The sequence below is a fragment of the Oryzias latipes genome, chromosome 21, assembly GCF_053564925.1.
Source record: "Oryzias latipes strain Hd-rR chromosome 21, Olatipes_Hd-rR_3.1".
NCBI lineage: Eukaryota > Metazoa > Chordata > Actinopteri > Beloniformes > Adrianichthyidae > Oryzias > Oryzias latipes.
Window position 1 is genome coordinate 29,513,078 of NC_136257.1, and position 22,671 is coordinate 29,535,748.

At 37.8% G+C, this 22,671-nt stretch overlaps 2 protein-coding genes across 4 annotated transcripts in view; both read left to right on the top strand.

Moving 5' to 3' along the window:
* Positions 1–1,553: 1,553 nt before the first annotated feature.
* LOC144988692 (putative methyltransferase DDB_G0268948) lies at positions 1,554–10,070 on the top strand. 2 transcript variants are annotated; one of them, XM_078939467.1, is made up of 6 exons: positions 1,554–2,827; positions 2,896–3,056; positions 3,738–3,954; positions 5,659–5,762; positions 5,889–6,026; positions 6,171–10,070. In XM_078939467.1, the coding sequence occupies exons 1-6, from the start codon at positions 2,717–2,719 to the stop codon at positions 6,265–6,267; spliced, it is 828 nt and encodes a 275-aa protein (XP_078795593.1). In that variant the 5' UTR covers positions 1,554–2,716; the 3' UTR covers positions 6,268–10,070. The 2 variants fall into 2 exon arrangements, with proteins under 2 accessions (XP_078795593.1, XP_078795594.1); XM_078939468.1 differs by having other exon boundaries at positions 3,822–3,954.
* Positions 10,071–20,223: 10,153 nt separating this feature from the next.
* ube2f (ubiquitin-conjugating enzyme E2F (putative)) overlaps positions 20,224–22,671 on the top strand; it is a 30,499-nt gene continuing 28,051 nt past the window's right edge. Inside the window, exons 1-3 of one of the 2 annotated variants that reach the window (XM_078939470.1) lie at positions 20,224–20,461; positions 22,215–22,394; positions 22,533–22,562. In XM_078939470.1, the coding sequence (XP_078795596.1) occupies positions 22,280–22,394; positions 22,533–22,562 (145 nt within the window). In that variant the 5' untranslated portion in view covers positions 20,224–20,461; positions 22,215–22,279. Of the gene's footprint in view, positions 20,462–20,488; positions 20,596–22,214; positions 22,395–22,532; positions 22,563–22,671 lie in introns of those variants that run through there. The other variant, XM_078939471.1, reaches the window with a different exon arrangement.

Consider the following 22,671-nt stretch of genomic DNA (forward strand, 5'->3'; position numbering starts at 1 on the left):
ATGAAAAAAAAAATTAAACTGTTAATTGAAGTGCTTTCTGGAAAACCCCCCCTAGTGTCATGTTGTCGTGGGTGTGTCAGCAAACCAAAGCAGCGACTTTTTTTTTAAATACATCTTTCACTAATACCTTACTTGTCTGCAAAACCTCATTTTTAAATTGAAAATAGATTTTTAAATGAATATGTAAAAAAGGAATTGGCACTCAACCTTTTTGATCATAAAGTTAAAAGGTTGATTTTTATTCAATATTTACGGCTCAACAATTCTTATAGAACCCTCTGAACGAAAAGAGGATTTCAATGGAGTTCTGGGAAGTTCAATGAAATCTTTGTGGAATTCTTAATGTAGCGGGATGATGAATAACAAATAAAAGTGTTGTCTTTGTTCCTCATTTACAGTCGATACAAATCTCATTTATCTTGTACGATAGAATAATTATTTAACGATTCCCGTCTGCTCTGAAGCTTCTCTTAGTTTTAAATGACTCTGTTGGGATCAGACTCAAACTTTTTTGATTTTACCAATAATGTCAGACATATAATGTCCTTTTTTCAGTGTAAACGTTATAGTAAAATGTTTTAATAACAAATCCTACAGGTCTTTCCTGTTGTTTGTAAAGTACAAGCTTTTTTAGGGTAAATAAAGAGGCATATTCAAATATTTGTAAATTAATATTTCACTCAAACTAAAAATGGCTGATAAGCATGCAGTTTTTAGCTGTTGCTCTGCTTATCTAAGCATTTGAAACTGAATTAATCCACGATTGAGCCATCAGACGTCACATGAGTTCAGACCGAAGATTCTCATGAAAATTCCTGTTTTTTCTGTCAGTTCATGTCCAGTATTTACTTGGTAACCAATCATTTTCTATTCCATTTTTCCCTTTCGGGGTCACGGGGCTGCCCTAGGATGCCCTGGACAGGTCGCCAGTCTGTTGCAGGGTAGAATGTCCACATACATTATATATTATTATACACTATATATACACTACCACTAGTAATAATAGTAAATCTTAAATTTGTCAAAACATTTTACAGGTTGGTTGCAGTTTTTGTGTAGAACATTTTGTTTTTGTTTTTTGATTAATGCATTTAAAGAGTATGCAATTAAACTGTACTTCCTATATTGTTTTTGCCTGTATTCTTTTGGGCAAATGTTAAAGATTTAGTGTCATCTGACAGCAACACAAGTCAATTTTTTATTTTCTGATAACTATGTCCTAATTTATTTTTTCTTGAATCAGGAAATCTATCAATCTTAATACAATTATGGCGAGCAATCAGAATACTGCGGGGCAGATTTCAAATGACTTCTAGCTTTACTCCATTTATTAATAATCCAGATTTCCTACCTAGAATGATAGTTAATTGAGTTCATACTTGGACTGTCTAAATGGCAGGACTTGTTAGAGGGACCAACTATGATGTCATTTCATCAGTAAATTAATCAGTTGAAACTTGTGAAGGTTTGTCTAATCACATTGATTTAAAAGATGAGTTTAACGCACTGGTTAAAGCTCAGCTGTGATTTATTTTCCCTTTTTTCACTATTACCTGACTTTTCTGCACATCCTCGTTTTGAAAGTAAAAAAAGAAAAAACTTTAAATGTACATGTAAAACAGTCGCTTTTGACCATCAAGTTTAGCTTTAAAAAGCTGAATTAAAGGGCTTGAGGATGAGAAAGATGGCATTTTGTCTCAACTTTTTTATTTGCTCTTTGTTTAAACAGTTAGGTTAAAGGAGAAGTTGCCCCTTGAGATCTCATTTTTAAGGGAGTCCTCTATTCCAGTTCCATTGGAGCACAGATGCCAAAGCAAATGAAGAAAACGAAAGAGGAAAAAAATACAATTTGATTTACAGTATCACTTAAGCATGTCAAATAACTAATTCTGGTCAATATTTAGATAGCATCAATGTGAAGAATCTAAATGTTTTGATAAGTGTTTAGAAACTAAAATCAGATTAAATCTTTTTATGTGAAAAAAACATTTAATTTATAGAGAGGTCTAATTTGTTGCCCACTCACTTTCCAGTAGGAACAAATGGTGGTTTTATGTATTTACTTACTTTTATCAGGTTTTATTAAAGAAGAAAAAAAAGACTTGAATGATTGAATAAAAGAGTACACTGAGTGGAGTCAATGAAAAAAAAAATATTCTCAGAATGACCATTTTCTGCTACTCCCTTTGCTCGTTCTTGATTTTTTTATCTTTTTTTTTTTACTTTCTTTGATTCTTTTTCCTGTTTTGTCTGACTCTCAATATTCAACTTTCGTTCAAATGACACAGTACACAAAATTCAAAATACAAAACATAATGAAAATATTTCAGACAGAAAATAAATGAAAAAAAAAAATGGCAGGCCTGGCAACATCCACTCGGGTCCCCCTGAGGCTGAGCTGTAAACCCCATCCAGAAGAATCTTTGAGGCACATCACATGACTTTTACAAAGAGCCTCTGACTCTGAGGCGGTCCGGTATTCTGAGTTCAGGCTGTTTAAAGGTGAAACAATGGTAGATCATTACTTTGCAAAGAAAAATCCTTTTTTTTAATCTGGTGTTGTCCCTTTAAGACTCATTATGAAACATGGCGAGCCCCCTTTCTGTTCAAGCAGCCTCCTTTTGTGAGCCTGCTGTCAGGAATTTGTAATGTTGGATCTCAGAGAGGAATAGTGGCTCTTCAGTGAGTGCAGTTCCAGTTTCTAGAACGAACAACCATGACGTACCGTCTATTTGAAGGGAAGGATCATGCAGTTTCCTACTGGAAGTACAGGATCTCTCCGTCGGGTGACCTGCTGCAACAAGTGCTGGGCTTCCTGGAGAAGCATGTGAGTCTGAGGGATGGACTGGAAAACGCTCTCCTTGCAGCTTGTCAGTGAATCCCATGTTTCATCAGAAAGGTCGGCCCTCGGAGCTGGCTGTGGATGTGGGTTGTGGCTCCGGTCAGGGCACTCTGCTGCTGGCCAAACACTTTGCCTCTGTGGTTGGGACAGACGTGAGTCCTGCCCAGTTAGAACTGGCTATGGAGCACAATAAAGAGCCTAACGTCACATACAGGTACGTTTTAGCGCCAAAAAAAATATTAATACTTTTGCTTTTGTTTATACATTTGGTTAGAAGGTTCGATAAAGATGATAATGTTGCTTGGTGCCAACAAAAATGTGTAATTCTCTTCTTTTTTGCGAGATTTTGGAGGACTGGCCTTCAAGAATCAAAGGATCTTAAAGTCCCACTCCAGTCTTCTTTTGAAAGTGTTCCCAGTGGTCTTTTAATTATGATTATGTCGTTTTTGACCCAAATGAAAAAACCTGTTGTAATCTAGGACACAGTTTCTGCAGAAATTCATCATAAATTCACCTCTGAGTTGTATGAGGGACCTGTGGCACAGAGCAACCCCACCCCACTTCCCATTACTGAGAGCTCTTCGTCTACACGTTCTCCTGCTAACCATTGGTGACCTTTACAAACGAAAAAAAAGGTTGCTATTATGTTTGGAAATGTTCTGATCAAAATGTTTTTTTTTTTTAACAACAGATGTTTATGAGAAAAATGACCATTTTCCCTGGTGAAACTTTGGAGAAAACTTTCAAAAGAGAGTTTAGGAAGGAGCGGCACCATGTGTGCGCCTCACACACCGACTGCCTTTCAGGAAGGCTTAGTTCCTCTCAAAGTTGTCACACCACACTCATCCTGCATGGTAAAGAAAAAGGTTTGATGCTGACCTCGTATCCTTTTCAGGCAATGTGTGGCTGAAGAGCTGCCCTTCGCCGACTGCTCAGTGGACCTAGTGACAGCCATGTCTGCCTTCCATTGGTTTGACAGGGCTCGCTTCCTCCAGGAGGCCCACAGGGTCCTGAAGCCCCGCGGCTGCTTGGCTCTGCTTAACTACACAATTGACATGGAGCTCAGCTTCCCCTACTGCAGCCTGCAAGAACTTAACCAAATCTGCAAGGAGGTACTACCAGAATTCATCACAACCTCTACGCTCTTCTGAACATTTTGTCAAAAAATGCAGAAATTTTTACTGGATTTACAGTCAAGATTTATTGTAATTCTGATCAGGAGTGCAGAGTCACACTGAGCAAAAAGAGAGAGGAAATCAGAAAAACTGCAGCTGTTCATAAAATCAATTGAATACGAGGCTGGGATATGCAGGCGTCCAGCTACAAACATCATGCTCTTTCCTGAGGACGTTCCTGAATCCATTGGTAACATTTTGGACATTCCAAATTTTGATTTCCAGAACTTCGGCACAAGAAGAGCATCCAGATTTCCACAGAACACACAGAAATCCCCATTCAGTAATTAAACCAGAATCTGTGTGTGTTTTGTTCAACCTCCCCATCCCAAATGTGCGTTTACATCCTTGTTTCCACTTAGCAAATGATAAAACAGCTAAAAAAAAAATGCTGAACAAAAACCCTGGTTCCATCTTAACCCCTTAATACCTGTTGTTGCAAATATGAGACAAACCACTTCAGCTAGAATATTAGTTAAATATAGCATCCTGTCTATAAGCATATGTGTGTGTGTTTTTTTTTTCATAGCCAAAAATAAAGGCAGATGTTATTCCCACATATGTACATGTGACCAAGCACAAAAAACTAAAATTTATCGTGCCCGCACATATTTTAAGTACATCCAAGGCTAAATGTTGCACGTATTAACCTAACCCTAACCTTAACCATAACCCTTCCTTCAGTCTGTGCGTCCAAGAAAAAAGTTCAGCAATGGCCACATGTATTTAGAAAATAAAGTGCCAAAAGTCACTTTCGGAAATAAATTCAGAAGTTAAAGGGTTGAAGACACAGATCTATTAGTGCACAGAATTTCTAGAAAAATCAAATAGATTCATGCAAATCGTAATTCCTTTATTTTCTGATAGCTCAGAGCAGAGCCAAAGAATCAGCATGAAAATCAGTTAAACATGCATACACTCAGTAGGACATAAAACTTGTGTACTCAGTTGGTCAGAAAAAAGTAAATACAAGTATAAAAAAGTCGCCATTGCTGCTGACTTAGCCTATATGCTTTAGTCACACGGCCCTGTGAAAAAAGGGGTAAACCTGTATGGGGCACAGGTGGTCCGCACAAAATATCAAGACCGCTCGGTGAACCTGCAGAGTGAAAATGTTCATGCACATTTTTTGCTGCATGCATGGTACCAGGATGTTTATGTCATTCAGCGTGTTCAATTATTTCATTATTAACAGACAGTTTGTGTGCAGTGGAGCATCGATGGTGGAAACAGATGATCTATTCTTTGGTTTTTGACAGGTTTAAGTCCAAACAATTGTCTCTGCACCATGAAGAGAAAGTGTGCATTTCATGCTACAGCACATCTGTAGTGATTATGTGCATGATGACAGAATCCTAAAGCTTCTTAGCAAAAAGTGTACGTGCTTAATTTATGATGCAATTTCACATTTCACATCAGCTTGATAGAAAGAGATAGTCAGACCTGCAATATGTTTGATCTAAATTGTGTTTGCAGTTACATTAAAGTTGAGTTGATTTTTGTCTTCCATTTTTACCGCCATAACTCATACAGGTGACTAAGCAAACAGGTTGAAACTAAGTGCATTAATATTTCGGAGGAAGTTTTTACTATTTCTTTCTAAAGCAGTTTTTTTTGTTTGTTTTTGTTAAATCCCAATAGTTCTATGCCGCTTTGCACCCATACCGCAGCCCCCACCTTGGTCAAAGTTCTATTCAGCTGTATCGAGAGGCCTATGAGTCTATTCCATACCCTGACAAGGAATGGTGAGTCAAAGCTTGGTTTCCTCCAACGACTTTTACTGTTTTGATCTCATTTTTACTCTGCAACAGAATAATAAAAAGATTGACTCAATCACTAAAAACGGTTGTAATAGATGTCATCCATTGCAGGCGAGAGTGTGTGTGGGACAGAAAGCGCATGCCTCTGTCCGCCTTCATGGGCTTGGTGGAGTCGTTCTCCAGCTACCAGGCCCTGCTGAAAGATGACCCACAAAGGGCGTCCAGCCTCTCCCAGGTCACTTGTCAAAGGTAAACCATCTCAGAGCTAATATGCATTCATTCCTGTCCTGGTTACTGTTGGGGGAGGGCTGGTATCCCCTAGACAGGTCGCCAATCTGACCGACCCACCAAAAGTCACTTATGCAGAGTTTTATCGCATGCTGCTCTCTGCAGGTTGATGTCGTGCATGAACGTGACCTCTGCAGACACCGAGGTGGAAGCAGCTGTCAAATATTTCTACCTGCTGGCTTGCAAACCTGAGGAATCCTAACTTCCACCAACTCCATTTGCTGACAAAGTCTGCAAATACTTACATTATTCTGTGTTTCGTGTACAGATTCATCTTAACACAACAAGTACTGCGCATCCCTACGCATATTTGCATTTTTGTTTTCACGTATATTTTGATTGCAAATCAAATATGAGTTGTTTAAAAAATGAAACATTTAGATCAAGAGTTTAACATTTAGAGACATTTTGAAAAACTACCAACAGGGTCAGGATCTGACAATACATCACCAAAATCAGTACAAAGGAAGTAGCAGACTGAAGCAGCTGTGATGACATCGTTTAAACCAGGCGTGAACATGACAAAGGATAAAATAGTAACCAAGAGTGAATAGTCTAAAAAAACAGAAGAAACACGAGAAAGATATGAACGAGATCCTCCTATTGCATTTCATTGGTCCCTCACCACTAACACAACTGTTGCATATGTGTTCATCTTCAGAACCTACTGACTCTCTTTTAGTGTTGTTGGGTTGCTCGAGACAACACATCTACTGTTGGGCAAAGGTGGGGGTGCATCCAGAAAAAGGTCACAAACTCACATGAGGCCAAATTAGAATCTCCAATTAACCTAAATGTTTGTGGACTGTGGGAGGAAGCCGGAGTAAAACCCATACGCACGCACAAGGAAAAGACGCAAACTCCACACAGAAAGAGGCCAGCCAGGATTCAAACCAGGACCTATTTGCTGTTAGGTAAGGGGGGCCAACCACTGCACCACAGATAAACTTGAGAACAGAAAACTTTGTAAATGAAGATGACGACAGTTTGTGATTATGAGGCAAAAAAGAACCGAGCAGTTCATAAATAAACTTTGCAGAAAAAACCCAAATAAAACAAAACAAAAAAACAGTATAGCGGTGAGTAAATGATAAAAATAGAGAAAAAAACTGTATATTTCACAATTTTGACATTATTCTTTTTTCAAATATTCTTCTGTGGTTCAAAATCGTTCATGAGCAGCGCTCATGGGTTTGCAGCCTTACCTACAGTTTAGCAGAACTATAGAACTGTTAGAAATAATAAGAACAAAAGCATTTTATATTCAAACAATTGTAAACTATTCTCTTTTTCCCCAACAAAATAAAATATGTCTGCAGATGTGTGAAACTCTGTGTTGTTCCACGGCAGGCCACTAGAGAGAGATATTTGATAAATTTGTCACCAAAACTCATGCAGAGCAGCTTTGGCAGCTTTGGTGAGGAGCATTAAATAATGTCTGATGGCTTTGTCTTTTATAGGTTTATCAGCTTTTTATTTGTATAAAGATATTAAAAACAAAAGAACATACTGTTTAAAAAAAGTTCCCGTCGTTACAATAAAGTTTTCCTAGACCTGCTGTCATGCTTGGTTATTGATAACTTAACTTTTTGAGCATCTTATTTTGATTTGAAATGGTTTATTTCAAGCAATCAAATAGGAGTAATACACACAAAAGCAATATAATCATCAGTTATACATTCATACAGTAACTAATCAAACTTAGGATAATTAGACATAATTAATAAAAATTGCTTGAAAGGGAGTGGAAAGAAGCGAACTTATATAATCCCACCCCGTTATACTATAACCATTTTATTACATGATTTATCAATATCCGGTTCCTAGGTTTTATCAGACAGAATTAATAATCATAAGGTATCAATAAAGCACGTGCCAAAGATGAAATTACTTAAGTACTACGTCAAAAATAACTTTAGAAATCAACATGGCAAATGCAGCATCTGAAATATATGCAAATTATGTTACTTTTAAAAGTCATTCATATGCTTTAAAACATAATACTATACCAGTAAAATAGACACAACACTGTTTCAGGAGTTTTCATAGCAAAATTTCATCAAGTATCAAAAGTTAAAAACATGTGCAAAATTATGCTACATTAGGAAAGATTTTTGAATCATTTTATCAATTTTAGGAGCTAGTGAAGTAATATCATCAAAAGTCAATCAATTTAACAATTTTCAATAAGTGATTAATCATTTGTTTTACTTTTTAAAAATTTTTTTTTTTTTTTTCTTTTATAATAAGGTAATGCTGTAAGGAAAAAAATTTAAAAGGGTCCACAATCTGTCGATTGTCCAAGGTTGGTATTTCTTCTTTTACTGATAACAGCTGATCTTCTGGGTTCAAAACAGTTAATAGTTCTCTTCCATGTTATGTCTGCAGACATTAGATTCAGGTCCATATCCTTCTTCAGCTGATATCAGCTGCGGTGAAAGTTGAGGTCAAATTGTCTGCAGGTCAGAACTCTCTGCTGTTATTCAGGTGACGTCAGACTTATGGAGAAAGTGAAGATTCCAGGTGTCATATTTCTTGAAATTATTTGGCTCTTTGATTTATTACTCCACGTTGATTCAGACGACCGTGATCAAACACTTCTCAAAGTCCTTCATGGTGTTCACAACCATAACCTTGGTGCGGTCCTCTGGACCGAGCGGTTTGACATAAATCCTGCAGCCTTTAACCCAAGTGTTCTCAATCTGCTTACGCTTCCTGAGAAGCCGTGCATGTTTTGAGATTTCAGCATTCCTTCTTGTCAGATGGTCGTTCAGATAAGCAGCCGAACCTTTCAGGTTTTTGCGTTGATTCATCAGAGCTAGCTTGTGTTTGTGATTCACAAACCTGATGAGGATCGCTGGTTTATCCGTCTCCTTTCTCCTGGGGAGCAGGTGGCAGGTCTCGATGGTATTGAGATCCAGGGAAATCCCTTTAGATGTGAGAAATGAATGTATTTGCTGCTCCAGCGACGCGTCGATCTCCGTATTAGCACTGCTAGCTACGCTAGCGCTAGCATTAGCAGTGCTAGCTCCTGCTGAATTCAGCTTCGCTCGAGGCTTGATTGGTACTCCAGTGAGAATGACATTATTCATCCTTACTTGCTGTTCCACATCGTCCAGTCTTTTCTCCAGAATCTCGACCCGGTTTTCTCCCTGCTCGTTTTGAGCCCGAAATCTTCGGAACTCTTCCATCATATCCCAGAGCGGTGTTAGCTTAGCCGACACTTGATCCATAAAACTTTTCAGCGTTTCTTGAATAATGTCAAGAGATTTTTTGAGCTCTTCATATTCCTGGGGTTTCTTCGGGGGCATGGTCAGCTCTCTTTTTGGAGAAAATCAACTTCTTAAGTAATTTGAAGATAGTATCCGCAGAGAGCCGCGACCACGCGTCCTGCCTTAACCCCGGAACCGGAAGATATCTTATCACTCATCTATTTTTTAAAATTATAATTAAAATCAAAATTATTGCCCAGTTTTATAGAGTTGGTAAATTAGTCAAAAGAATCAGCTTGTAGAATTAAAAATATGCAAAGTTTGTAACACCAAACAGTGCCTCAGCATCAACCATAAAGACCAATATTGCTGAATTTGGGACAGGTCTAAGACTTGTGTCTTTGTTACATCTTTTTCAAAATGAGCAACATTTTCAGCCAATTTAGACTCAGTGGACTACTTTAAATATTTTAAGTCCATTAATTTTTTTAGATGCATAAATTAGAGATTGTAATCCCATGCAAAAATCAATGTGAATGTATGCATGAGTGAATAGGACTATCCTTTAACAGGTGGAAAAGTGCTACTGATATTTATGCTACTGCATTACAAACAAAACTTTCTAAATAGCAAATACAAAATTTTCAAAAAGATTTACAGAAAGGGGACTAAGGGGTTAAATACAAACAACTTAAAACTACTTTTTAAATAAGTTAAAATCTTTTTAGCAACAAAACCATGAAGTGAGTCAGGGGGACTCAAACATAGCAGAAATATTTAGACAGGTCAGTAATAATTGTCCAAAATAGAAATTAAAAGGAAAAAAACTCAGAAGTGAGCCAGGATACAAACTACTGGGGGGTATTCCAGGAAGCATGTTAAAACTAGCCTGACTTTAAGCCTGAACTCTGGCTGAAATCCGCCTGAACTTGCTTACTCGCTTACTCTGGGTGTGTCGGTTCCAAAAGACCGGATATGAGTTGGCGTAATTACGCTCGACTTGGTAACCCTGGGTTTATGCATGTGCATGTCAAGTACATAAAGACATTCTCAATAGATCGCCGATTTCCGGAGTCACCATGGAAACGCATGGAGAAAAAAAGAAAAGAGAGCGCTATACTTCAGTGAGACGGAGTCTGAGATAAATGACGGTGTATGAAGATTATACGTTCATCAAAAAAGTAATACGGCTGCATCATCAAAAGAAAGAGTTTCTGCTTGTAGTAGAAGAACAGACAAAGTAAACGCACAAGTTTCTGATCTTATTTCCATTTTCATGTGACGCACATATATATAACTTATCCAATTTTGCCAACTTAAATGAATTACTTCTATTGGTAATAAGTAATTGAGTTAAATTTATTCAACCTAATTTCTTACGTCTATAAAACTCAATAATTGTTAATACAACTCAAATTTACATATTTATTTAACTTAATGTCATATTACTCCAATTCAAGTAATCTTTTTTCCATCGTAATGAATTATAATTCTTGAACTCTCATATATCTAAGTTTGAGCTGGCAGATCCTCATTTTTATAACAATAAAAAAAGAACAAAACAGTGTTTATTTTGTGTTTATATTCATTTAGGAATTTTCTGACAAAATCATATAATTTTGCATTGTAGGGGTGCTATCTAAGCTCATCATCCTCTCCCTCCGTTTCCCTCATGGGGCAGACACTTGAGCAAAGTAGGACAAAATAACTCGGCAAAACACGCTAAAACACAGTAAAACAGCTAAACAACTAAACACATTCGGTCAAAAAGCCACACTTAAACCCAAATCCGTCCAGACAGGCAAAGGGAATGGTATCCCACAATCCCTTGCGGTGCCAGTCTAACAGCATCACCAAAGATACACCTACTATTAATTATTAATTTGAATGAAAGCAAAATAACTGTCTGAAAAATATGTGTTATTTTTAAACTGACTTAACAAAAAAAAAGATTTTTAATCTTAACTGAAGCAAATAATTAAGTTAGATCAAAGTAAATAAGTTTATCTTTCCAACATCCAAACGTGGTCTTATCACCCTCTCATGGTGGAAAAAGTATTATCTGAGCTTCTTCATCCACTAAATCATCTTCAAATGGACACGCCATGCTGCTTCACCTCTCTGAAAACAAACTAACCTTCAACTAAACCTGCTCCAGACCAGGTTATGTTCAGAGCAAGAGTTGCCATGGCAACTTGACCTACCCTGAAACATACCTCCATTTCTGGAACCGAAAGCTGAGGTTATCAACTTCCTTAGCCTCAAACTTACCGTGGGAGCTAGCATAACCTGCTTTCTGGAATATCCCCCTGGGGATCATAACCAGAAACAACAAAATACCCTGTCACTGCAGAAAAAAAAAAAAAAGGCTTCTGCTGGGTGAAAGGGGGTCAGGTCATTCTGTCGGGAACTGTTGGCGTAGGACTCAAAATGCAGGAGACAGGGCATGGCGGTGGAAAGTTAGCCATTTACAAATGAACTTGAACAAGCCAAAGCCCTTGGAGAACCAAACCAGTAGCAGGACAGATGACCTGACACTGAGGAACTGAAAACCAGACACTCTGCACAGAGGGGAATTAACTAAATGAAGACAGCTGTGGATGAACAACCTGAACCAGAACCCTTACAAAAAGGTGTATGTTAAAATTAAAAAGTAAAAATTAATCCAATATTCTTTGGAAAAGAATCACCTGGCTTTTGCTTCTTAACAAATGACAGTGTTTTTAGGTCAATATTTTTTGAAACACTTGGATTAAATACATTTAAAAATAAGACATAATAGAAGGTCTTAGAAAACTTTAAAATGATTCTTTGTTTCTGTGAAAAACCCTTCAAATTGTCTGTTTTCTTGTGTGTGTGTCTGTTTCATGATCATTACATTCAGTTTGGTTCTTTCCCCAGCATCAAGCTATTATCCATGAGATCACCGGCTGAATCAATGGCTTTCCATCCTGGGAAATAATGACAAAACACGGCTCGCACTCGGCTACCAGCCATTAGCTGTCATTGAACTGTTTTTGAAATACGTCCTTTCCCAGTGCCACACTCCATCCGTGTCTGCAGCATCCCCATCATCATGAGGCGGATTTATGTCACATATTTATATTTGATTGGTGAGAGAAACAACAACATCAAGGGAGTAAACAATTGAGGAGTCACATCCTACCAGAAGAAACACAATCATTTAGCGAGATGCATTTCATTAGTGAAGAATTTGTAGGTTCAAACGATGAAGCTTAGCTGGAATGTATGAAGTGACAGAAGATGCATGTTTCTGATGCATGTTTAGACCTGGATTTGCACGGTTCAAACGCTGCAGAGTGAGCAGCTTGTTCCATAAAGCTGCACATCATTTGTCCTGCTCAATCCGAATTAAGCCATTTTTGTTTTTAAGTGAAGTCTTTTTTTTTTTTTTTTTTAATAAAGTGAAGTCAGTTCTAAAACCAGCGTTTATCAATCAAAGCTCTCTTTCTGCTTCAAGAATTGAAATATTCATTTTGGATTTTTTTCCCCCAAAATCTTTCATGAATGTTTTTCTCTTAAATTTACCACTTAAAATCTTGTAATTTTACTTTTTTTGTAAATTATTTTTATTTTTTTGGTGGACCTGAAGTTCCGTCGTATGAAAGCAGCATGAATAAGAAAAACAAAAAACAAAGCAAAGACTTTGTTTCAGAGTGACTTATGTATTAGTCATGTTCTTGCAGAGAACTTTTCCTTTAAACTAAGGAGACACCAGGCTCATATCTGGGTCACGGGGTCCAGCAGCGAGGGCAGAGCCCAAGGTGCAGCACTTTCCCTCTGCACGAAAAGACTGGAGCCACTGGGCTCCTGTCAGCTCTGCAGCAGTCACAGGCTGATAGGAGATGACACCCAGCACGACTTTCATGTGCTTCTGCAGCCGCTGGAGGTGCTCAGAAAGAAAAAATCCATTACTTATAATGTATTTTCGACATTCTCTTATTTTTAAACATATTGCACCAAAAAAAAAACTTAGATCCATCTGAGGCAATTAGAAAACAATATACTGTAGGATTATGTTAGAGAATTGTGTGTTTCTACTCAAACTCAGCAGAGATGAACATCAACCGAAATTCTTATCCTCTGAACTGAATCATCTGAAAAAGAACAGCTTGAAACAAATGAAAGGGTTGGGTGGAGTCTCCTGTATGGTTTTTTATCTGCAAGGAAAGGGACTATTCTGAGAGAGATTACAGGGAAAAAAAACTATAATTCATGATCCATTTGTGGGGAATAATACCTACCTGAGTATTTTTAGAGAAAAAATTATGAGGCATGGGTGTGTATGAGTGGTGTTAGAGTGGAATAATCAAGCAGTGAGAGCTTGCTGGTCTGGAGCTCTGTTGAAAATGTAAAATGTGCCCTTCATTTTCAGCTCCAGCATTGAGGCACATCCACTGTAGCTTTAAATGAGAACGGCTCATGAGTGGTTTGGAGTGGAAGCAGCTGAAAGTTCAAGGACTTCAGGTGAGTTTGCTGAAGTGACAGCAGACTGAAGTGACCCGGTGACAGGCCAAATTGTTTTGGTTAGCTTCACTCAGTGCAGTGCCTAAATGAAAGAGTCAGGTGTGCGGCATCCAGGAAGTGTGCACTGGGGTTGGTGGGAGTTGTAGTGTGACGAGATATCTGGGGACCAGAGGGGGAGACAGAGCTCTGACCTCTGACAGCCATAGTACTTAGTTGTATTTGACTGTTTTCAATTTTTAGGTCCTAGTTTTTTAACCCACCCTAAAAAAATAAATAAAAAAAAGACAGTTGCGTGCTTTGTCCTCTTATGACATCCCCAGAAAAGAAAAAGAAAAAAGACATGAGTGAACGCAACAAGAACACAACAACCAAGTTGTTGTTACGGAGGATAATCATCAGACTGAGCCTGATGGCCAGCACCTGTCTGATCAAATGCAGACAAAATACAACATAATGACTGGCTACCACATTAAGAGAGAAAAAAAAAGGAGATGCTCATCTGACCAAACAGGTCAGTGAGCAAATCTTTGTTTGTTGTGACAATCCTGACCCCCCCCCCCCCTCAGCCCTCCAGGCTCCACAACAACTGGCTGAGTGAATCACAGTTGTGTCCAAAAGCTGCAGGGAATTCTGGGTTTACTGCAAACGGTGATTCAGATGATTCTCAGTTTGAACCCAGATCTACTGTCTCTGCTATTCAGGTTTTTCAAAATAAAGGACTAAAACTTTTATGATGACTGTGCCTTATAAAAGGAGATTTTAATATGCATACGGATTTTCATTTGATGCAAAATATGCTGTGGTCTGATGTTGATGCAGCTGATTGTGGAAATTTGATAAACTGAGACGCAAATTACGGATTTTAAAGATTATCCCCCAGAACACCCAGAACAAAATAGCATCTATAGGTTTTTAAAGTAATAATGATGTTTTTTTAATATAAGTTATTATATTAAATTAACTCATAAATAATTCTGACTTCATATGTGATATCCATTTAAATACAAAAAAAAATTGAATGTGAATTTTTAATCAATGTTTTTCTCATGTTTTTCATTTAAATTCTTTTTTCATTTAATTTCACTTTTTTGTGTGGTTTTTTTTTAGTAACAACTGAAGTAAATAACTTCAAAAAGAGGCTGGGCATTAACCTCATCTGCTCATGAAAACCATAAGAAGACCTGCAGTTAACCGTTGAAAAGACAAAACGTATCCATGTAATATAAATGATCTGTTTTGTTTGGATGCACGTTGTGATACCGCCAATCCGCAAACACTACAAAGAAAAATGTTCGGGAAATGTTAGTAATATTTGCCAGAATTAACTGTTTATTAATATTTTTTATTTATATTTTGCAATCAAATACATATAGATACATTATTCAAATTTATTGTCATAAATGCAGTTATTGCGATTAAAAATGTCTAATTGATGCATAAATTAAAAACTTCCAACTATAGTTGAATAAATAAATAAATGTTGACGATAATGTTGATGCGGAGCCTGTGTCCGGACATTAAAAAAACTAAAATACATCTCGTTCCCACAGATTAATATCTTGATCGCACGAAATAATATTCCGTTCCCACAATATACTATTCCGTTCCCTCGAAATACTATTTCGTTCCCTCGAAATAATTAATTCGTGCGAGCGGATTAATTATTCATTCTTCTTTTTCTTTTTCCTTTCTTGAGATCAGCCAGCTGAGTGTCCTTCCTCTTAACCCCATCATTTCTGATCACTTTCTGATTACCTTCCAGTTTACACTGGAACATCCTTCTGCACCAGTGAATAAGAAACAGCTTAGAAGAACCTTAACTGACCGTTCTGTGTCTGAGTTCAAACACACAGTTCAGCCAGTACTTAGTGATATTCTGAGAAAATACTCTGAGACCAGCTCCCATAGTATCAGTCCTAATATAAATGACCACTTTGTTAATGATGCCTTACAAGCCCTCAGGAGTACACTCGATGTTGTTGCCCCCTTGAAACCTAAGTTCGTCAGACAAAACCGAGTAGCACCGTGGTTTAACGCTGAAACTCGTTCTCTTAAACAAGAAACCCGTAAGTTGGAAAGAGAATGGCGCCGCTCCGGTTCAGAGCAGTCTCTGAATACCTGGAAACATAGCCTTTTAAATTATAAAAAAGCCCTGCGTAGAGCTAGAAGCCAGTACTATTCAACCTTAATATCAGAGAATGGAAATAATCCAAGATTTCTTTTTAGCACTATTGCTAAATTAACTCGCAGTCAGAGCTCAGTAGAACCACATGTTCCTGTTTCTCTCAGCTCTGATGATTTTCTTACATTTTTCGACAGTAAAATCTCAAATATTAGACATAAGTTAAATCAAGTTATTCCTACTATCAGCCCAGAGCAGGCTGAAGCGGTAGAAGTGGAGGCATCCATAGAAACCTCTGTAACATTGGACTGCTTCACTGCTGTGGATCAAGCGGAAATAACATCAATTATTACGTCCTCCAAATCCTCAACGTGTCTGTTAGACCCAATTCCCACTAGACTTTTTAAAGAAACTTTTCCCCTAATTAATGATCCCATATTAACAATGATAAATGCCTCTCTGGAAACGGGTTACGTGCCACAGTCTTTTAAATATGCAGTTGTTAAACCTCTTCTGAAAAAGCCCAGTTTGGATCCTAGCATCTTGGCCAACTATAGACCGATATCAAACCTGCCCTTTATTTCTAAAATCCTAGAAAGAGTTGTAGTTAAGCAACTTTACTGCCACCTACAGGACAACAGCCACTTTGAAGACTTTCAGTCGGGGTTTAGATCTCACCACAGTACGGAAACTGCACTAGTTAGAGTCTCTAATGACTTGTTATTGGCCTCAGAAAAGGGACTACTTTCTATTCTGGTCCTGTTGGACCTCAGTGCAGCCTTTGACACTATCGACCACGGTATTTTACTCCATAGATTAGAGCAGGACATAGGGATCAGAGGATCTGCTCTCCAGTGGTTTAAATCCTATCTGTCCGATAGGTATCAGTTCGTTAATGTAAATGGCCATTCCTCTCAGTGCACTCGAGTCAACTATGGAGTCCCACAGGGCTCAGTCTTGGGACCGATCCTGTTTACGCTTTATATGCTACCCCTAGGAAACATAATCAGGAAACACAGCATTAATTTTCATTGTTATGCCGACGATACACAGTTGTATTTATCCATGAAGCCTGACCAGAATGACCAGATAGAGAAACTGAACGCCTGCATCAGTGACATCAAGACCTGGATGACAATTAATTACCTCCTCTTGAACCCAGAAAAAACTGAGGTCAATATACTTGGTCCTAAAAACCTCAGAGATACTCTGTCTGCTCAGATAGTCTCCCTGGATGGCATAAGTATAACCCCCAATTCCACAGTTAGAAACCTTGGGGTTTTACTTGACCAGGATTTATCATTTAAGGCTCACATATCTCAGGCGTGCAGAACTGCCTTTTTTCACCTGCGGAATATTGCTAAGATCAGAAATATACTTTCTAAGAGTGATGCTGAAAAACTCATCCATGCATTTGTTACGTCGAGGCTGGATTACTGTAACTCCTTGTTAGCAGCGTGTCCTAAGAGTTCCTTAAGAAGTCTCCAGCTTGTTCAGAACGCAGCAGCTAGATTGTTAGCTGGAACTAGCAGAAGAGATCACATCACTCCTGTGTTAGTTTCGCTCCATTGGCTCCCAGTTGATTCCAGAATCAAGTTCAAGATCCTCCTGTTAACCTATAAGGCCTTACATGGAATGGCCCCGTCCTATATTAAGGACCTCATAGTCCCTTACCAACCAATCAGAACACTTCGCTCGCAAAATGCAGGACTGCTTGTGGTTCCTAGAATTAGTAAAAGTACGGTTGGAGGTAGAGCGTTTAGTCACCAAGCCCCTGTCTTATGGAATAAACTCCCAGCTCATGTAAGAGAGGCCGACTCAGTTTCTACATTCAAAGCTAGACTGAAAACATTCCTCTTTGGACAGGCTTATTGTCAGACTAGTAAGTATTCAGAGATTATTTAACTTAATGTTAATTTGTTTAAATTAAACTTAATAATAACTATTTCTTTTAAAAGGCTGCTAGAAGTTGAAGCTGGGGTAACTATGGTGCACTAGGGTTCTGTCCTCTTTCCTGTTTTTACTTCTACCCTTCCTCTCCTCTATTCTTGATCATAATTTATCATTTAGTTCTCCATGCCTCTGTTTGGTGCAGTGCGATTCATGTATTGTCCCTCTTTTCCTCTCCCCTCCTGGGGAGTGGGAGTGCTTCCAGACTCCAGTTGGCTCATCCGTGCTCCAGTTCCTGACCGTTTACCTCGCCTTTGCTCGCCCTCCTGCCTCTGGCTCATCTCTGGCTCGTCTCTGCTCTGTACCTGACCGAGTACCTCGCCTCTGCTCCTGCTCCTACACCTGGCTGTGGATCCTGTCTCCGGCTCGACTCGCGCCTTTGACTGTCCTCACAACCACGGCTGGATGAAGCTCGTCTGCTGGACTTTTATATATGTAGTTGTAGATTTAGATAAGTTAATTCTTCTCTAAGATTTCTGGTAAATCACCTGTCTGTCCTGGGGGAGGATCCCTCCTTCATGTGGGCACCTCTGAGGTTTCTTCGTTTTTTCCGGAATCCGTTTTTTTTGGGAGTTTTTCCTTACCGCGAAGGGGGTCTAAGGGCAGGGATGCCAGTATAGCTTAGTCAGTTTGTTAGTTCATTTTAGTATTTTTCTATTGAACTCTTTGTATTCGTGATCCTTTTGATTTCATGTTTTACTTCGAAGCCCATTGAGACGACTGTAGTTGTGATTTTGGGCTATACAAATAAAATTGAATTGAATTGAATTGAATTGAATTGAACGAATGTGGGTCACAGAGACACGGTGTGGGTACCGGATGTTCTCGGGTTGCCGGATGTTCTCGGGGTCCTTCGGGGTCCTTCGACCAATGATGACGTCACACTATTTGATTGGCTGTAAGTTGCCACGACCAATGAGTTAACGTCGCTAAGTTTTTTAAAAAACTTTATTGACAATTGCGGTATCATACATTAACAATGACATTAACGTTAACAACGAACAATAACGATGTAATCAATATTGCCTCGAAGATCAGTCACCATTGCCAAACATAACATATTAACATAGAAAATAAAGAATAGAGGGGAAAAAAAGAAACAATGAACATAACACACAAATAAATAAAAACATAAGTAAAATAAAATAAAGGAACATAGAAATAAATCTAAGTAGTCTAATACTAGTTAAGTTAGGGGTACTCGTGAAGTTTGTATTTCTGAACAAAACTAAGCAATTTCAAGCCATTCTTCTTTTTCATATGATGAAGTGATTGAAAGCAAAAACAGAGCTCTTTATTAAATGTTATAAAAGTGATTTGGGCTTCAAAACTTGACCTCACCAAGATGGCGGTGCTCTCCTCCCATGAGGAACCACGTGATGTCTCCTCTAGTGATATAACTCATTTGAAGGACCCTGAAGGACCCCGAGAACATCCGGCAACCCGAGAACATCCGGTACCTACAACGGAAGTTACCGCTGAAAGCAGCTTTTGCGGCCGGACGGAGAGAATATCGTGTTTATGAATGACTTATGACGTGAATAATTATTCCGTTAGCACAAATTAATTATTTCGTTTGTACTAATTAATTAGCAGGGAGCGAAATAGTATTTCGAGGGAACGGAATAGTATATTGTGGGAACGGAATATTATTTCGTGCGATCAAGATATTAATCTGTGGGAACGAGATGTATTTTAGTTTTTTTAATGTCCGGACACAGGCTCCGTATCAACACTATCGTCATCATTTATTTATTTATTCAACTATAGCTGGAAATTTTAATTTATGCATCAATTAGACATTTTTAATCGCAATAACTGCATTTATGACAATAAATTTGAATAATGTCTCTATATGCATTTGATTGCAAAATATAAATAAAAAATATTAATAAACAGTTAATTCTGGCAAATATTACTAACATTTCCCCAACATTTTTCTTTGTAATGTTTGCAGATTGGCGGTATCACAACGTGCATCAAAACAAACAGATCATGTATTGTAGATGAAAAATGGTGACGAGGAAGGTGAATAGATAGATAGTTACAATACAGTTGTAAAAGCTATTTAATTTTTAATCTTTGTTAAAAATAAACGTTTCAACACCCCCCCCCCCCCCAATTTTTTTTTTTGTTTTTTAGCCTGATCAATAAAGAAGGAATTCTTACAAAAATAACTGACAGGAATTTTTTTTTGAACAGAACAAAATGCAAAACATTGATTTCATTAAAATAATGTATGCATTGAAGGATCCAAATAGCATTTTAGGTCAGAAATTTTTCGATTAGTTCATATTTTTGTCAACACAATTTAAAAAAAAAATCTTTAAGCTTAAAGAGACATTCTTTTCAATGCGGAACTATTTATCGCTCATCGTTTCCGCACGGACACGAAGAGCGATACCGGCTTGTGCTTCACTTCCGTTCCCCATGACACAGAAGCCAAGTTCTGACAGCTGATCTTTCGATCAGTTTATTTTTTCTTCTAGACTTCAAATATTTAATGTGAAAATTATTTGGGGTCCGACGTGCATGCAACTATCTGGGGGCGGTGCCGAGAGCGCCTGCGCAGAGGAGGGCAGCAGGTTATGGTGTAACACGGATCGCTAGCTCTCAGACTTCAGGTAACAAACAACAGTAGCTAACAGCGGTTAGCTTGAAACCCAACTTTGTCCTCCTAGTTTATCGTTTAACGCTAAAAAAGACGAATTCCCGCGTTCATCCTTGCGCTGCATGTTGAGCCTGGGAGACAAAACAGGTTTGAGGCTAGTTATTGGTCAACAAACCTGTTTTTGGTCAAGTTAACGAGTGGTAAATTATAAAATTTTGAACACTTCTAATATGACAAGGCAATGGGAATAGGTGTTTTTGCTTTGCCTAGTTTAGTAGATTAAAAATAACTGCCACATTTTATTCTTTACATTTTATTTTAAGCCAAACATTAGAACTTTTTGACACACCATTAGCAATGTGGTAAATAATTGTATTGGGCAGTAATTTGATGGTTTTAATGAAAGATTTCATATTGTTATACATGTTTTTGATTGTATTTGTTACCGGGGTACAGAAACTGACAGCTGAGGCAGGCAGGGGGTCGTGTTGAATTGGTCTCAGTGACACACTTTCTGACAGCTGATGCCTTCAATCTGTGAGCCCCCCCCCCCCCCCCCCCCCCCCCCCCCGTGAACATGTAAATATTTGACAACAACATGCACAGAATTATGGGAAATCTAGCATTCTGCGGCCCAGCTCTGAGCAGAAAGGCGTTCTATCCGGCTGCTAGTTAGACCTGGATGCTTTCGCATAATTATTTCATGAAAGTAAATGAAGTTTTTTTTGCTTTTGGACTCATTTTATTTTGTAGCACTCTGAGAGTACACACTGACAGAAATGACCATAGCTTTAACTGGGACCAAAATAAAAGAACAGTCTGTAGTGCACATTTCTTTTTAGAAACAATAAAGTTTTCACAAATGTGTAGGAAAACATTAGATTTTTGCTCATTTACAAATATGCTTTTATTTTGAAAACCATAGTTTCCACCACAGACAACTATTTTAAGATGTTACCATGTTATTATTGTAGTGTAAATGTATTATATATGATACAAACCTTTTATTAACTGAAAAGTTATAGCACCCATTAAGCAGCATATCAAAAAAACACATTTTTTAGTATTTCATTTCACTTTGGTGCTTTTTTTGCTTGAACGTTTATATTACTTTTCAGTCAAGTTCAATGTCTGCTGCATTATCTCACTCCCAATTCAAAGGCTTTTAAGTAACATTAACAAGGAACCTAGTGGGATAAAAAAAATAACTAAATTCTGCTCAAGAGTTAGTCTCCTGCTAATCTCATGTTGGGGAGGATTTTTGTCAAAGAAATTGAAATATTTGTCACTTTTAGGATTATATGCAAAACTTTCCATGTTAGATTTTATCTATACAGCTTTAAAATTGTTAAAATATTAAATGAAAAGAAAAAAAGAAATGAGATATTTGTAGAAAAATAAATAAATACATATACTAATCAATTAATCAAACCAAGAAAGAAAATTGTAGTTTTTGCAAAAATGTTTTGATTTGTGTTCAAATTGTAATCATGATTATAGGAATTTCTTTTAAACATATACAGTTTTAAGTTTATACACACAGCAGCTGGTGTGCATAAAAGAGGCTCCCCTTGTTGTTGTTAATGAAAGCATGAGAGCAGCCTTTCTAATTATGTTACAAAGGATAATTAAACTCTAACCTTTAACCTCATTCTACTTATGTCTTTGTAAAACAAGCCATTTGCAAAAAGTGAAATTATAGTTTTTCTTCTAACTTTCTATGAATCCATATTGTGAGTGTTTTATTTTTTATCTGTGACCGGTAGATATTTAAAGGGGCCGATTGGTAAAGGGCAGAGTTGGTGGAAGAGAGGCACATCATAGCACCGCCATGCTCACCCTGGCCAGGAAATTAAAGAAAGACGATGCAGGAAAGGCGGGCCGTTCATCTGCAACCTCAGACTCCGCCCACAGAGTCTCCATCAGGGACCGCCTCCTTACCAAAGGTACACAGCTCCACAGCGTATTGGTCTGATATTTTATTTGTTTATCAAAAAGAAAAATATGTAAAGCTAACATTTATTCTGCTGACATGGAAATTTGATGATTTATGAATTATTTTCCTTTTTTTTTTTTTTAAACAGAAGTTGCAGACCTTGAAGCCAATCTTCCCAGTAAGTTATGCCTGATGTTTAATCAAAGAATAATCTATGCTTTACAATTGGTTACAATTAGTTTGCTTGCAAGTGAACCCTAGTGTGGTTCTCTACAGTATTAAAACCC

What these genes read in the sequence shown, in the direction of transcription:
- LOC144988692 (XM_078939467.1), top strand. Translation starts at nt 2,717, where the DNA reads ATGACGTACCGTCTATTTGAAGGGAAGGATCATGCAGTTTCCTACTGG. An exon ending in GAGCCTAACGTCACATACAG is followed by an intron (nt 3,057 to 3,737) that starts GTACGTTTTAGC and finishes TATCCTTTTCAG; the next exon opens with GCAATGTGTGGCTGAAGAGC. An exon ending in TTAACCAAATCTGCAAGGAG is followed by an intron (nt 3,955 to 5,658) that starts GTACTACCAGAA and finishes AAATCCCAATAG; the next exon opens with TTCTATGCCGCTTTGCACCC.